At 44.5% G+C, this 13,192-nt stretch overlaps 1 protein-coding gene across 2 annotated transcripts in view; it reads left to right on the plus strand.

Moving 5' to 3' along the window:
* The window catches only part of LOC116399517 (filamin-A-like), a 32,067-nt gene extending 18,988 nt beyond the window's left edge, over positions 1–13,079 (plus strand). For both annotated transcript variants that reach the window (XM_031876730.1, XM_031876731.1), the window contains exons 3-18: positions 1,267–1,518; positions 2,997–3,094; positions 4,520–4,667; positions 4,920–5,038; positions 5,374–5,451; positions 6,137–6,299; positions 6,432–6,632; positions 8,732–8,869; positions 9,502–9,628; positions 9,740–9,876; positions 10,020–10,216; positions 10,872–10,985; positions 11,188–11,331; positions 11,421–11,544; positions 12,614–12,774; positions 12,897–13,079. In XM_031876730.1, the coding sequence (XP_031732590.1) occupies positions 1,267–1,518; positions 2,997–3,094; positions 4,520–4,667; positions 4,920–5,038; positions 5,374–5,451; positions 6,137–6,299; positions 6,432–6,632; positions 8,732–8,869; positions 9,502–9,628; positions 9,740–9,876; positions 10,020–10,216; positions 10,872–10,985; positions 11,188–11,331; positions 11,421–11,544; positions 12,614–12,774; positions 12,897–13,052 (2,357 nt within the window). In that variant the 3' untranslated portion in view covers positions 13,053–13,079. The remainder of the gene's footprint in view (positions 1–1,266; positions 1,519–2,996; positions 3,095–4,519; positions 4,668–4,919; positions 5,039–5,373; positions 5,452–6,136; positions 6,300–6,431; positions 6,633–8,731; positions 8,870–9,501; positions 9,629–9,739; positions 9,877–10,019; positions 10,217–10,871; positions 10,986–11,187; positions 11,332–11,420; positions 11,545–12,613; positions 12,775–12,896) is intronic.
* The last annotated feature ends 113 nt before the right edge of the window (positions 13,080–13,192 follow it).

The raw sequence follows: 13,192 nt of genomic DNA on the forward strand, positions 1-13,192 counted from the left end.
CCCCCCCCCCCCCCCCCCCCCCCCCACCACCATTCATCACGACCCCCATTCATCCCAACCCTGTCCTCTTTCTGCAGCCCTGGGACAAACAGCTCTCAGACCCTCCCACTTAAATATTCAGCCCCCCAACTGTAGCCCTCATGCAAAACATCCAAGAAAAAAACCCTCCGGAGAGGAGCTTTTATTGTTGTTGGAGTTGAGCTGCTGCTACCAACAATTATTCCAGTCTAGACGACAATAACTAAACAAATGATATTGAGGTCCACAGTTGTTTGTTATGTAGTCTTTCAGCGTCATTCTCTTCTGTTTTTCATGCTATCTGCAGCCCTCATCAGAGTAGCATCTGAACTCACAGAGCCAGCTGGACACAGCTGCTGTCAGGAGTGAGATTCACACATTTACAAACCTAGAGCTTTAACTTTTGAGATTCCCCGCAGAAAGCCCGGCGTACGACCTTCGTAGCCATCAGCACCTCATCGGCCTCAAGTCCTTACAAGAAGCAGAACGTTCCCTCCTTCACTGTGTTCTTATCACCATCAGCTCAAACACTGTGCTCCACCCCTTCCTCAATGATGGACCTGAGCAATCAAGTGTGTGTGTGGTTCTCCCCCCTCGTGTCCAGGCTAGCTTCTGGTTGCATCACTTTCTCCTGTGTGCTCTGTCTGAACACAGACAAATGCCATGACTGTTGGAGCAACCAAACACGTTGCCGTTTGAGTCATTCTGCTGCAACATGGACGAGTTTAAATCTATAGTGAATTATCCACATTAAACACACAAAAGTCAGTTGTATTCAGTTGAGTAGTATTCAAATGAAAATCATTTAAAAGCTTTATTTGAGCGGTGTCAGTGCTGGGGGGGTTGAAGTTACCAGGCCATGCTCCAGGATCTCTAGGAATGCATCCCACTCCTCCCTGTAGACGTAGCCATACGTTAGATGTCGGATAACAAACACTCAGATCATTACTTCTGAAGCTCGAGGCTGAAGCAGAGAAGCAAAGATCAGACTCTGGTCAGCCGTTTCTCGTGCAGTATCTTCCATTTTGTAGGAGAGCTGCATCTTTAAATCATCTCTGGAAATGTTCAAATCCCCTCCAGCCTTCGATGCACCAGCCTCCGTTCTTTTTATCGGACTGAAGCTTTTCTAAATAACATGGTCTGTTTGTCTACTCTGTGTGTATGATTGTTTTAAATGGTTATAGCAAGGTAAAGAGGTGTCAACATGACTTCACATCTGTCCCCCCTCTCTCTTCCTCTGGACTCCAGACTCTAAAGCCATTGTGGATGGGAACCTGAAGCTGATCCTGGGTCTGATCTGGACCTTGATCCTGCACTACTCCATCTCCATGCCCATGTGGGATGAGGATGAGGAGGCGGAGGAAGGCAGACAGAAGACGCCCAAGCAGAGGCTGCTGGGCTGGATCCAGAACAAACTGCCTGAGCTTCCCATCACCAACTTCCACAGGGACTGGCAGACCGGCCGGGCCCTGGGGGCCCTGGTCGACAGCTGTGCTCCAGGTGAGTGTGTGTGGGAACATCTCTGTGTTCCTGTGTCCTGGGACATGTTATGTGTCGTCATGGGTCGGTGGAGGTGAATGACGAGAGAGAGAGTGTGTGTGTGCATGTGTGTGCATGCATGTGGACAGGAAAGGGTCTGATGACCACCAGCCAAGTATGAAGTGCTATAAGCTCTTTCTCTAGAGCAACCTTTTTCATATGAATGTGAACGTCATATCAACGTCAAGGTCAACATTGCGTTTTTAATTGTGACACCACATCGAAATTTAAATCTCCAACAGTCTGTCATTTTATTCCATCCATACAGGGTGACATTCTTCTCCTATAATCAAGACGCTGGAGTTCTATATGAGAGCACATCAGAGTTGAAATCATTAACCCTTCCATCAATCTTGTTCACCAGCAATAAACTTCACAAATTCTGCAGAGTAGGGGGGGTCAATCAAACTACTGTAAATAACCGGCTGTGCAACCGCCTATGGCTGTTAAAGAGGTCATGTGTCATGCAGATGTGTGGGCACTTCAGCACTCCCACAGATCTATGGCTGCCTTCCTCTGCACCTGAGACGCCATGATATTTGACTTCCTCAGTTGCTTGGGGGGGTGTAGGTGAAGGAAAGTGAGGCATAGAGGAGGTTTCTCTTTACATGCTCAGGATGTTTGGCATACCTGTGGATCACTCACAGCCCTGAGCCAGAGATAAGAGTCAGCATTAGTTCCCAGCAGCAGAAGATTTCCAGCAATGTCCAAAAACAACAAACCCTCGGATTCAGTTATGAACAAGTAGAATTAAAAAAAAAACCGCAGCTGACACACTTTGCCAGGATGTGAGGTTGTCATAATGACAGAACATTATAACACCCAATGTGTAGATTCAAGGGCAGACATCTTGAAGAGCCACAGACCCAGATGTGTGACCTTGCACCAAATAATCACTGCTGCCTGTTCACCTTCAAATAAAGATTAGACGCGCTTCGCATTCTCGCTGTATCTGCTGGGTGGCGTCAAGTCTGCGACATATCGGCTGTAACACAAGAAGCTCTCAGTTTCTCTGTGTAGAGACGTTCACGTCCCCCAATCCAACAGAAATACTGCTTCATCGCTTTATAACGAAGGCACTTCACTTCCTGACCCACGGGTCAAGTGTTGCAACTCAGTTCCTGGTGCGACCTCTAATGCATTGTGTGTGTGTGCGTGTGTGCGTGTGCGTGTGCGTGTGTGTGTGTGTGTGTGTGCGTGTGTGTGTGTGTGTGTGTGTGTGTGTGTGTGTGTGTGTGTGTGTGTGTGTGTGTGTGTGTGTGTGTGTGTGTGTGTGTGTGAGAGAGAGATACAGAATGTTATCTTACTATACATATACCAGTGTTTATTGTGTTTAACTAAATGGCTTTAAATACAATAGATAGAACTGCCTGTCCTGTCGTCATTGTAATCTCATTATATTGTCATGAGATGTTCAACTCACCTCCTCTTTCCTGCAGGTCTGTGTCCTGACTGGGATCAGTGGGATCAGACCAAACCAGTGGACAACGCCCGCGAGGCCATGCAGCAAGCTGACGACTGGCTGGGCATCCCACAGGTAAGAGAAATACCATTAATGACCTGCCACAGTCTGTGAAATCTTTCCCGCCACAGTTTTATGATGAATGTGCTCTGTCTGCCCCGGAGAGATTCAGCTGGGTGTGGGACGATCCCCTCTTGGGACCTCTCCCCGCCGCTGGCTGGCCCTCGTGTCACCTGTCCTCAGTGGTGGTGCGTTGCGGTCGGCTCTGGGTCGGTTGATCGGTTTAGTTCTGGCGGAGCAGGGAGGGACAGGGCTCCCGCCGACTGTCAACCGGGATGGACTGTCCTCAGTGCATCAGGGGTCTGCGTCGATATCTGCAACCCACCAGACCCGTCTTGAAACAAGGACCCCATCTCATTTACCATGCTTCGTGGTCGTGACTCTCCACCATTCATATCATGTGTCCGGAGCCGATCCTCAGGATCCAGGCGTATTTTAATGGATCGCAATGGAAAGCCGATAAAGAGCCGATCCTTACCACGGCCGGCCTCTACGGTGCAGCGTTCCACTGCATGCTAGAGCGTGTGTGAATCTGAAAAATGATATGTTAAAATACATGAATTGGCTAAGCTACAATGCTAATCTTCATTAACAAAGAGCAGACTACAAAACATTCAGGTAGGCGGCAGGTTATATCAGCTGTCACTAAATAATGATAATGATACCGGCCTTGGTTACATGTCATACCCCTCTCTTTGTCGCTCCCATTTCTATACCGTCCTCTGTTAAATAAAGACAAAAAATCACCAGAAAATAATCTTTAAAAAAAAAAAGGCCACCTTATTCTTTAATACTAGAGGACTACTGAGAAGGTTTGTTTGACGGGTTTGAAATCACTGAGAGTTTGCTCCTCCACGGGACAGAACCTAATTAACATACCGAAACAATGTGGAAGTCTGGTGGTGAGCTCACCTGGACGTCATGTAGAGAATCAACTCAAACATTTTATCCCCTGTAGTGTTTGTCCAGAGTGAAAACGTTCCACATTACACGGGGAGATTAGAACTGAACTTTTACTGGTCTGGTTCTTAGGGCCGCTCTGGTGAAAGTCTGACAGTGTTTTGTTGGCATGGTTGGCACAGCGCTGGCAGCTGGCGCAGCATAGCGTGCTGGCAGTTGGCTCTGTGGTCGCTGCAGTTTCCGCCTTCGGCTGGGTTTCTGCTCAGAAGCCGTCTCTGTCCCTTCCCCTGCTGTCTCTGCGGGCTGTCAGCATGTCTGTATCACGTCTGGGTCGCGTGTGAGAAAGTCTCAGGTACTTTCTGAGCCAAGGAAGGGGCTGGTATGTGGTTTTAACATGAAATCACAACACCGCTCAGTCGATTGTTGTGGGTAGTACAGTCTCCATGGCAACTAATGGAGCGCTGCGTCAGGCTGCGCAGCTTCCCTTCAACCAGGAAACATGCTAACAAGAACATTTGTCTTCCTGTCCCGTCCTGTTAGGTGATAACTCCTGAAGAGATCGTGGACCCCAATGTGGACGAACACTCAGTGATGACTTACCTGTCCCAGTTCCCCAAGGCTAAGCTGAAGCCTGGCGCACCTCTACGACCCAAACTCAACCCCAAGAAGGCCCGCGCCTATGGGCCAGGTACACACACACGCACTCACACACACACACACACATCCGTTGCATTGAGCTGAGCAGCAAGATCAGTTTAGAGCAGGGAGGATTTACATGTTTATTAGAGCCAAGTGCAGGAGGTTGGACTCGAGGGGTAAGAATGAATTTCAGATTGTTCTGGATACTGCCTTAAATGTGACATGTATGATTCTACAGCCCTGTGTGGGTCAGTCCAGGATCATACATTCTAACGTTCTGTCCCAACGCTCCTCTCTGCAGGTGTGGAACCCATCGGTAATGTTGTGATGAAGAAGGCTTTGTTCACCGTCGAGACCATCAGCGCAGGAATGGGAGAGGTGCTGGTTTACGTGGAGGACCCTGCAGGACACAGAGAGGAGGTGAGACACTGGGGTTTAGTACGACACATATTAGGGCCATGGTAGGTAAAAAATGAATCGATTACAGAGCTGGAGGAGAGGGGTGATGTTCCGAGAACAATATTCTCTTAGATTATAAAGTCATACATTTGCCACTTTCATCTCAGTGAATATCCATATTTAATCTCAGAATCTCTTTCTCTGAATATTACCCCACTCCCCTGACTCCATAATATATATTATTTTCCCTACATTGGCTCTAATATGCCATTATAGTTAGGTCCTTCTGAGATACTTCAACTTTGTTGGTCATCATGACATACTATGTTGTTAATGTGTTGAATCATGTCCTCCAGGCTAAAGTGACTGCCAACAATGATAAGAACCGCACCTACTCATGTTTCTACATCCCTAAAGTCACAGGCATGCACAAGGTGAGATTCTTCTTCATCCCTTTCTTCTTACATGGGTGTCATATGACTCTCTAAGGGGCCTTGTGGACCGTTTACATTGTGGGCCATGGATGCTGGTAGTCGGTGATGGAAAGTACATTTACAGTTTTGGGTACTTGAGTATTTCCATTTTATGCTACTTTCTACTTCTACTCCACCAAATTTTACATTAAAATACTGTACTTTTGACTGGGATCATTATCTTATGTGTAAGGCAACATTACACTTGCTTTCTTAATTTTGTAAAACAAATAAATACATAGACATAAACTAATTGAATTGTTATTTATCATAATGATAAGTTGTACACCAGCAACTTGATGAAATAATTTTATTGAATTAAAATTCAGGTGTAGACCTTTTACTACAGCAACACATTGGTCAAAGCTTAAACAGGAATCGCAGTATATAATGTACATGGTATAAAATCATAGAACTGAATTGAATAGATCAGCCCCACTGTCACAGATACCAGATCCAGCGGTTTGAGTCAGTATCGGCCTGATATCCGTATCGGTGCATCCATAGTTTTTGATGTCTGCTACACTTGACCAGCTACAACACAAATACTGCTCACTATTAAATCCGTCAGTAATAATTCTATGATAAACAGTATTTGACCCGTGGGGTTCCAGGCACTCAGCTCGCTCTCCGTTCTGCTCTGTAGGTGACAGTGCTGTTTGCAGGGCAACACATCTCTAAGAGCCCCTTCGAGGTGGAGATCGGCAAGTCTCAGGGAGACTCCAGCAAGGCCACGGCCCAGGGACCAGGCCTCGAGCCCTCTGGAAACATCGCCAACAAGATCACTTACTTTGACGTCTACACAGCAGGTAATAACATGGACGATGGGAGTGAGGTCCGGCTGCTCTGTTAGCGCCTGGTTAGAAAGCCTGTGAGCTTACTGTGCGCTTTAATTCTTCTCCTGCTCTTGTATTCCCTCCTCCTGCTCCTGTCCGTCTCAGGCGCCGGTGTTGGCGAGGTGGAGGTGATGATCATCGACCCTGCCGGCAAGAACACCGTGGTGACTTGCACCATAGAGGACAAGGGTAACAGTAGCTACCACTGCACCTACAAACCCACCCAGGAGGGCCAGCATACCATCTACGTCACCTTCGCTGGTGGTCAGATCAGCAAGAGTCCCTTCACAGTCACCGTGGGAGAGGGTAGGAGTTTTACATGTAGTCCTATTACAGCATCATTAGGATAGGAAGAGCTTTTATGTTTTCTGTAAATCACCAACATTACATTAAAGTCTAGGATCTCAGTCTCTAATAACTATCAGCTAGTTCACTGTCAGTCTTAAAGGCTAAATACATTTTATTTTTTTATGTTCTTTCTTCAGTTGTGTCTAATGCTTTCCTGTCTTTTCCTGCCACTGTATGGGATGTCGTGTCCTCTCTTCCTTCTCTTTGATAGAGGCCCGTTGGTATCTCTCCTCTCTCTGGAACGGCCTCTTCCTTCTGCTGTCATTTCCTGTTTCCTGGGATCTCTCTTGGGTACCCACTGTGTGTGTGTGCGATTGCATGCATGACTGGATGACGCCGCGTGTGCGTGTAGATATGTGCCTGCTGTATGTGTGTGGCGTGTGTCCTCTGTCTGTAAACTCTAAATGACTCAGCCGTCCCGTCCATCAGGACATGGCTGACGGAGGACCTCACAAACACATTCTCAGATCTTGATGGAAGAGTTCCACCCGCTAACGAATGCTTAATTTCTTGCAGCTCACTAGTAGGTTTACACATAGACACAGTTGTAGCATTGTTAAAAATACAGCTTTTAGCACAATGATTCTGGATTTCTCGGAATTAAAATAACAGATTTGTGGGAGGGTTGTAAAAAGCTTTTCCTCTCTGACGGATGACACAACCAAGTTGCATTGGTTGTGTCCATCCCAGACAAGCTGTATTAAAAGCACAGAATGCTTCATTAATATAAGATAACGCTGGAATATCGGTGATATCAAAACATTTAATTAACAACAAGGTCTTAAAATGTGTAACTAATAGTTTCATAAATCATTTGAAGATGCTTCATAGCTCATATGCAATTTATAAGAACTTTGGTCCACATTATCTGCAGCTCTTCTTTAAACATAATTAATCAAATAATCTTTCACAATTTGGTGGGTTGTTCTTATAAATGGCTTATAACCTAGAAAGCAATAGTTAATAATGTATTAACCATTAATAAAACAATTATTTATAACCTATAAGCGCTTCATGAAAAGTGCCTTCTTAAGGACTTTCACATTGGTGTATTGCAAAATTCTCGCTTGCAGATATTATGTCTAGGGCTTTTATTGTGAAAGGTAAGAACGGAAGGAGTGGATCTGGTCTGCGCTGTCGTTGTCAAGGTTGTAATGAAGAGTAATAAAGTTTGTCTCCCTTGTTCCGACTATGGAGCTAGTGTTGCTTCATAAATATAGGTGCAACTCAAATGTGATTGGTTGATGCCTTTATTCTTGGTGCGATGGCTCAGAAACAGCAGCCTTGTTCCAAAAAAAATACATTGTTTCTTATTCGCCAAGGAATATTCACGTTCTGTTTGAAAGTATTCATGACTTAATAACAGTTTGAAAAAATAGGTTTACATGTGAGTTAATTGCACCTACAACCCCCCCCGTCTAAAGACGGGGGGGTTAAAGAGATGAACAATAGCGGTTATGTGCAACAAACCTCTCTATTATTGGAATATACAGGTTATAAATCACCATATGAAAGTATTCAAGTATAACTGTTTATAATGAATAATTGTTTGTGCTTGTGGTTCTACCGATTACACCAGACCTGCACACGTCACCTGCTGATATCAAAATAGGTTTTGATATAATGACATATAACTGCATTCTTCCTCTTAGAGTGCCAAGTAGTCCACTTCCTGGACCTTATCTGGGTGCCCTGTAGTGGCCTCTCTTCCTATGGCGTTTCCTTTGCTTCCTGCATGGCATTTAGCTGTGACTCAGCAGCTCCTATTTTATGCACTTTTAATCAGGAGACATCGAGGACACTCCACTCTACTTCCTGTGTGAGGATAAAGGCTCATTCTGTGAATTCACTCTGTGGGATAAGATAGATGGGTGGGGGGTGGCAGGAGGGGTGTGCAGGGTGGTAAGCTTTCCAGCAACCCTTCGTTCTTCTTAAACAATCTTTTCTCTTCTCCTCACTGAAACCACTGAACTCACACATAGTCATGTTGTTGGAGTCAGAATAGCTGTCTCTCTGTTTCTCTCTCTCACTCTTTCATTGTGTTTTGCTCTCCACAGCATGCAACCCCAGCCTCTGCAAAGCTAAGGGTCGTGGTCTGCAGCCGAAGGGCCTGAGGGTGAAGGAGACGGCCGACTTCCAGGTTTACACCAAAGGAGCTGGCACCGGGGAGCTCAAAGTCACCATCAAGGGGCCCAGTGAGTTGCACTGCAAACACCAGTCTTGTTTTCACTCCGTTGATGGAAACACATCACTTTAGAACATAGTGGAGCGTTTAGCTGCCAAAGAGCCAGATGTTTTTGTTCAGGAGTTGGTGGAGACCAAAGCGGAGCTGTAAGAAGAGGGAATATGGGAATTGCATCAGGGAGCCAGAAACAAGATTCCAAATGAATGCAAAATATTCCCTACACTGCCTGCTATTTAAATAAGCCACTGTTTGCTAAGTTAGCCGTAACCGTTGCTAACTGTTATCAATGGAAAGTAGCTGTAGCTTGCTCAAAGACTGCCTAGAGGTCGCTTATTGTGTGCTAATTTCCATATGTGTCCATAAAAGTATAAAAGATGGAATTTCACAAAATGTAGTCAAACGAAGTCAACAGGATGACTTTCTTCAAGGCAGAGTAGCTAATGTCTGCCCAAAGAAAGTCGCTAGATGTGTCCCTCTGCTTCATTCTGGAAAAAAAACAACTAAAAGGGGTTTTAGAATGAATCACATCTAGCTTGAAAACTAGATCTTTTTTGCGATGGGATCACATCAGTTGTGATGAAACATTTGGTGAAGATTAAAAAAAAAAAAGGGGCATACTGATTATCATCTCTGTGTTTGCAGAGGGACTGGAGGAGCCGTGTAAAAGGAAAGATCTTGGAGATGGTGTGTACGGTTTTGAGTATTACCCTACCACACCTGGAACATATACAATCACCATCACCTGGGGAGGACAGCACATCCCCCGCAGGTACACACACACACACACACACACGCACACACACACACACTCGCATGGAAAGAAGTGCCACATTGAACTACATTGACTTGTCGCTGTGACTGATCGCTCTGCTCCGTTTAGTCCCATTGAGGTCAAGATTGGCGCTGAGGCCGGCCAGCAGAGGGTGAGGGCCTGGGGTCCGGGGCTGGAGTGCGGCATTGTTGGCAAATCTGCTGATTTTGTGGTGGAGGCTGTTGGAGACAACGTGGGTACACTGGGTGAGTAATCTGGAGAGACTGCAGAGACAACACGCACTGTAAAAGCATCCTGAAAGCATGTGTCGTAAGTTTCCAAAGTTTTACCTTCAGCTACTCACTGACAGCTCTTCTAAGCTCACTGTGTTTGTTGTTTCCCTGTTCAGGCTTCTCTGTGGAAGGTCCGTCTCAGGCCAAGATCGAATGTGACGACAAGGGCGATGGATCCTGTGACGTGCGCTACTGGCCCACAGAGCCTGGGGAGTATGCAGTGCATGTGCTTTGCAACAGCGAAGACATCCAACACTCTCCTTTCATGGCTGAGATTGTCAACCCACCAGCCAAAGACTTCTACCCCGACAAGGTATACGCACACCCAGGGTCATGTATGGAGGACTAAAGCTGCCATTATAATAAATAAATTACTCAATGAATGAATAAATAAATTAAATAATAAAGAAAGTACTGGAACAAATAAAAGCCTCAGTTATGAAATACATGTGGAGGTTCATTTGAAAATAAATAAATATGCACAGAAATAGAAAAATATATTTAAAAAATATAGATTTATTTGACAAATTACTTATTTTGGATTCATTTTTTTACCATCAAGAACCACACCCCTTTAATTAACATAAGTGGAAAAAATACAGAAATAAATAAAAATAGAAATAAATGTAAACAGAAAATAATGAATTGGGAAATAATTAAATATGAAATAAATGCATACAAAATAAATATGTTCATGTTTATTTATTTTGTGCATATTTATTTATTTCCAAATGAACCTACACATTTATTTGATACATTTCTTTCTTTGTCATTTTATTTATTTATTATTTGAGTCATTTATTCATTTCTTATGACAGCTTTACAAGTGCATTTCATTGTTGTGCAGCTGCAAAACAGATGTACAACTGAATGATCTGTTATTCATTTTCATGTTGAAATCGTTTTATGTCATAGCCCTTCAAATGTAGAACTGTTTTCCTGAAGCTCCGTGAATGTGTTGACTCCAGGTTAAGGCGTTTGGTCCAGGCCTTCAAAGCAGCGGTTTGGCTGTTGGAAAGCCCACTGAGTTCACAGTCGATGCCAAGCAAGGAGGAAAGGCTCCTCTGAAGATTGCGGCTCAGGTGTGTGTGTGTGTGTGTGTGTGTGTGTGTGTGTGTGTGTGTGTGTGTGTGTGTGTGTGTGTGTGTGTGTGTGTGTGTGTGTGTGTGTGTGTGTTCCAGTATATGAACAGAAATGTACTGCAGCCCCTCAAACACCTCGGCCTTCATGTTCCGAACACATTTTCATTCCACTCGTCTCATTTAATTTTCAACATCTGCACAGGACGGTGAAGGTTCTCCTGTGGATGTACAGGTTAAGGACAATGGCAACGGCACATACGCCTGTACTTACACCCCTCGTAAACCAGTAAAACACACCGCCATGGTCTCCTGGGGAGGAGTCAACATCCCTGACAGCCCATTCAGAGTGAGTACGCCGAGAGAGAGAGGTTTCACAAAGGACATTGTATCACAGGAAAGCCTCTTAAGCTGTTGTGTTGTTGTTTTTTATCACAGATGAATATCGGAGCAGGCTGTCATCCAAACAAGGTGAAGGTCTCAGGACCAGGGGTGGCCAAGACCGGCCTCAAGGCCTTCGAGCCAACATACTTCACTGTTGACTGTGCAGAGGCTGGGCAAGGTAGAGCCACTAAAAACTGTTGCATCCTTTCACACAATAAATCACAGCAGTATTTTCTGCCACTGAATAATGGATGTTATAAACCATGTAAGTAGCTTGGTCAGGAGATCTGCAATGTGTATCATCAAAAATATCTAATTCCTGTGTGTAATGTTAAAGGGGTTACTTGTAGTTACAAACTATAGATAACCATCATTCAACTCTGCAGTTATTTTCAGCTTTACAGAGCAAGCGTCCTTCAGCACATTGTTTCAGTTTTCCAGACTATAATTTCCTCTCTAACTGTTCTAGAACATAGCCCAGTGTACCTACCTGCCCTGCACCAAATGACAGATGCTGTAGCCAATGTTAGCAACTAGCTAGTGCAGAAAGTGGAGCATTCAGCAGCTAGGAGGCCAGATAATTCCCTCAGAACAGAGACAGGACTCCAGATGAACGCTAATGTTGCCCTGTGTCTTGTGGATGTGTAAATGGCATTTGATGCGAATAAGTTGCCTTAAAGGAATAGTTTGGATGTCTTTAAAGTGTGGTTGTACGAGGTTCTTCTCCATAGTCCGTGTATTACCAACAGTAGATGGAGTTTGTAGAAACAGTTTCCTTCAATGAAGTCTGGTGGTTTGGGTGAGAGCACTGATGGATATAACAGTTTCAGTTTCCTGTCAGAGAGGGCTGTCTGACAACAAGGTAGAGCGGTGAAAATATTATTTTAGGTGTCTAAAATACATCACAGCAGTACATTACTTTGCTCCTGTGCTGGTCCGTTTCTCCAAACTCCATCTCCTGTAGTAATACACCGAGTATGGAAAAGAACCTCATACAATCACACTTCTAAACATCTGAACTATCCCTTTAAAAACTGTATAAGATTATAATATGTCATTGTTGTGTGTTATCTGCTTCCACTGCCCCAAGTGACCAAAGCTTAACATTTTTTATAATTTATTTTAGTTATCTCCCCTTAACTCATTAATTGAAATACAACAATAAAGGGCAAAATGGCTGCACTGAATGGCTGTAAAGCATCAGAAATCATTTGTGTGTCATGATGACTTTTGTCTCCTGCCCTCAGGTGACATCAGTATAGGAATCAAGTGTGCCCCCGGAGTGGTGGGACCCGCAGAGGCCGACATCGACTTTGACATAATTCGGAATGACAACGACACGTTCACTGTCAAGTACACGCCTCCTGGAGCAGGCAGCTACACCATCATGGTCCTGTTTGCTGACCAGGTGGGTGTGAATCCTGCAGCGTGAATGAGAGCAGAGTGTGCACGTGTAGGATCGGAGATTGAGTGTAATCTGTTTGCTAAAATGTGTGTTTGAACACAGTATTGCTTCTGTTTGTTGCTTAGGCTATTCCAATGACACCCATCAGGATCAAAGTGGATCCTTCTCATGATGCTAGCAAAGTCAAGGCTGAGGGACCAGGACTCAGCCGCAGTGGTGAGGACACCTATTCAGTAGATGTGTGTTTGAGTGTGTATACATACACATATGTATTTGTTTGAGTGTGTATACATACACATATGTATTTGTTTGAGTGTGTATACATACACATATGTATTTGTTTGAGTGTGTATACATACACATATGTATTTGTTTGTGTATACATACACATATGTATTTATTTGAGTGTGTATACATACAC

This window comes from Anarrhichthys ocellatus, unplaced genomic scaffold, assembly GCF_004355925.1.
Source record: "Anarrhichthys ocellatus isolate YVR2014 unplaced genomic scaffold, GSC_Weel_1.0 scaffold114, whole genome shotgun sequence".
Taxonomy (NCBI): domain Eukaryota; kingdom Metazoa; phylum Chordata; class Actinopteri; order Perciformes; family Anarhichadidae; genus Anarrhichthys; species Anarrhichthys ocellatus.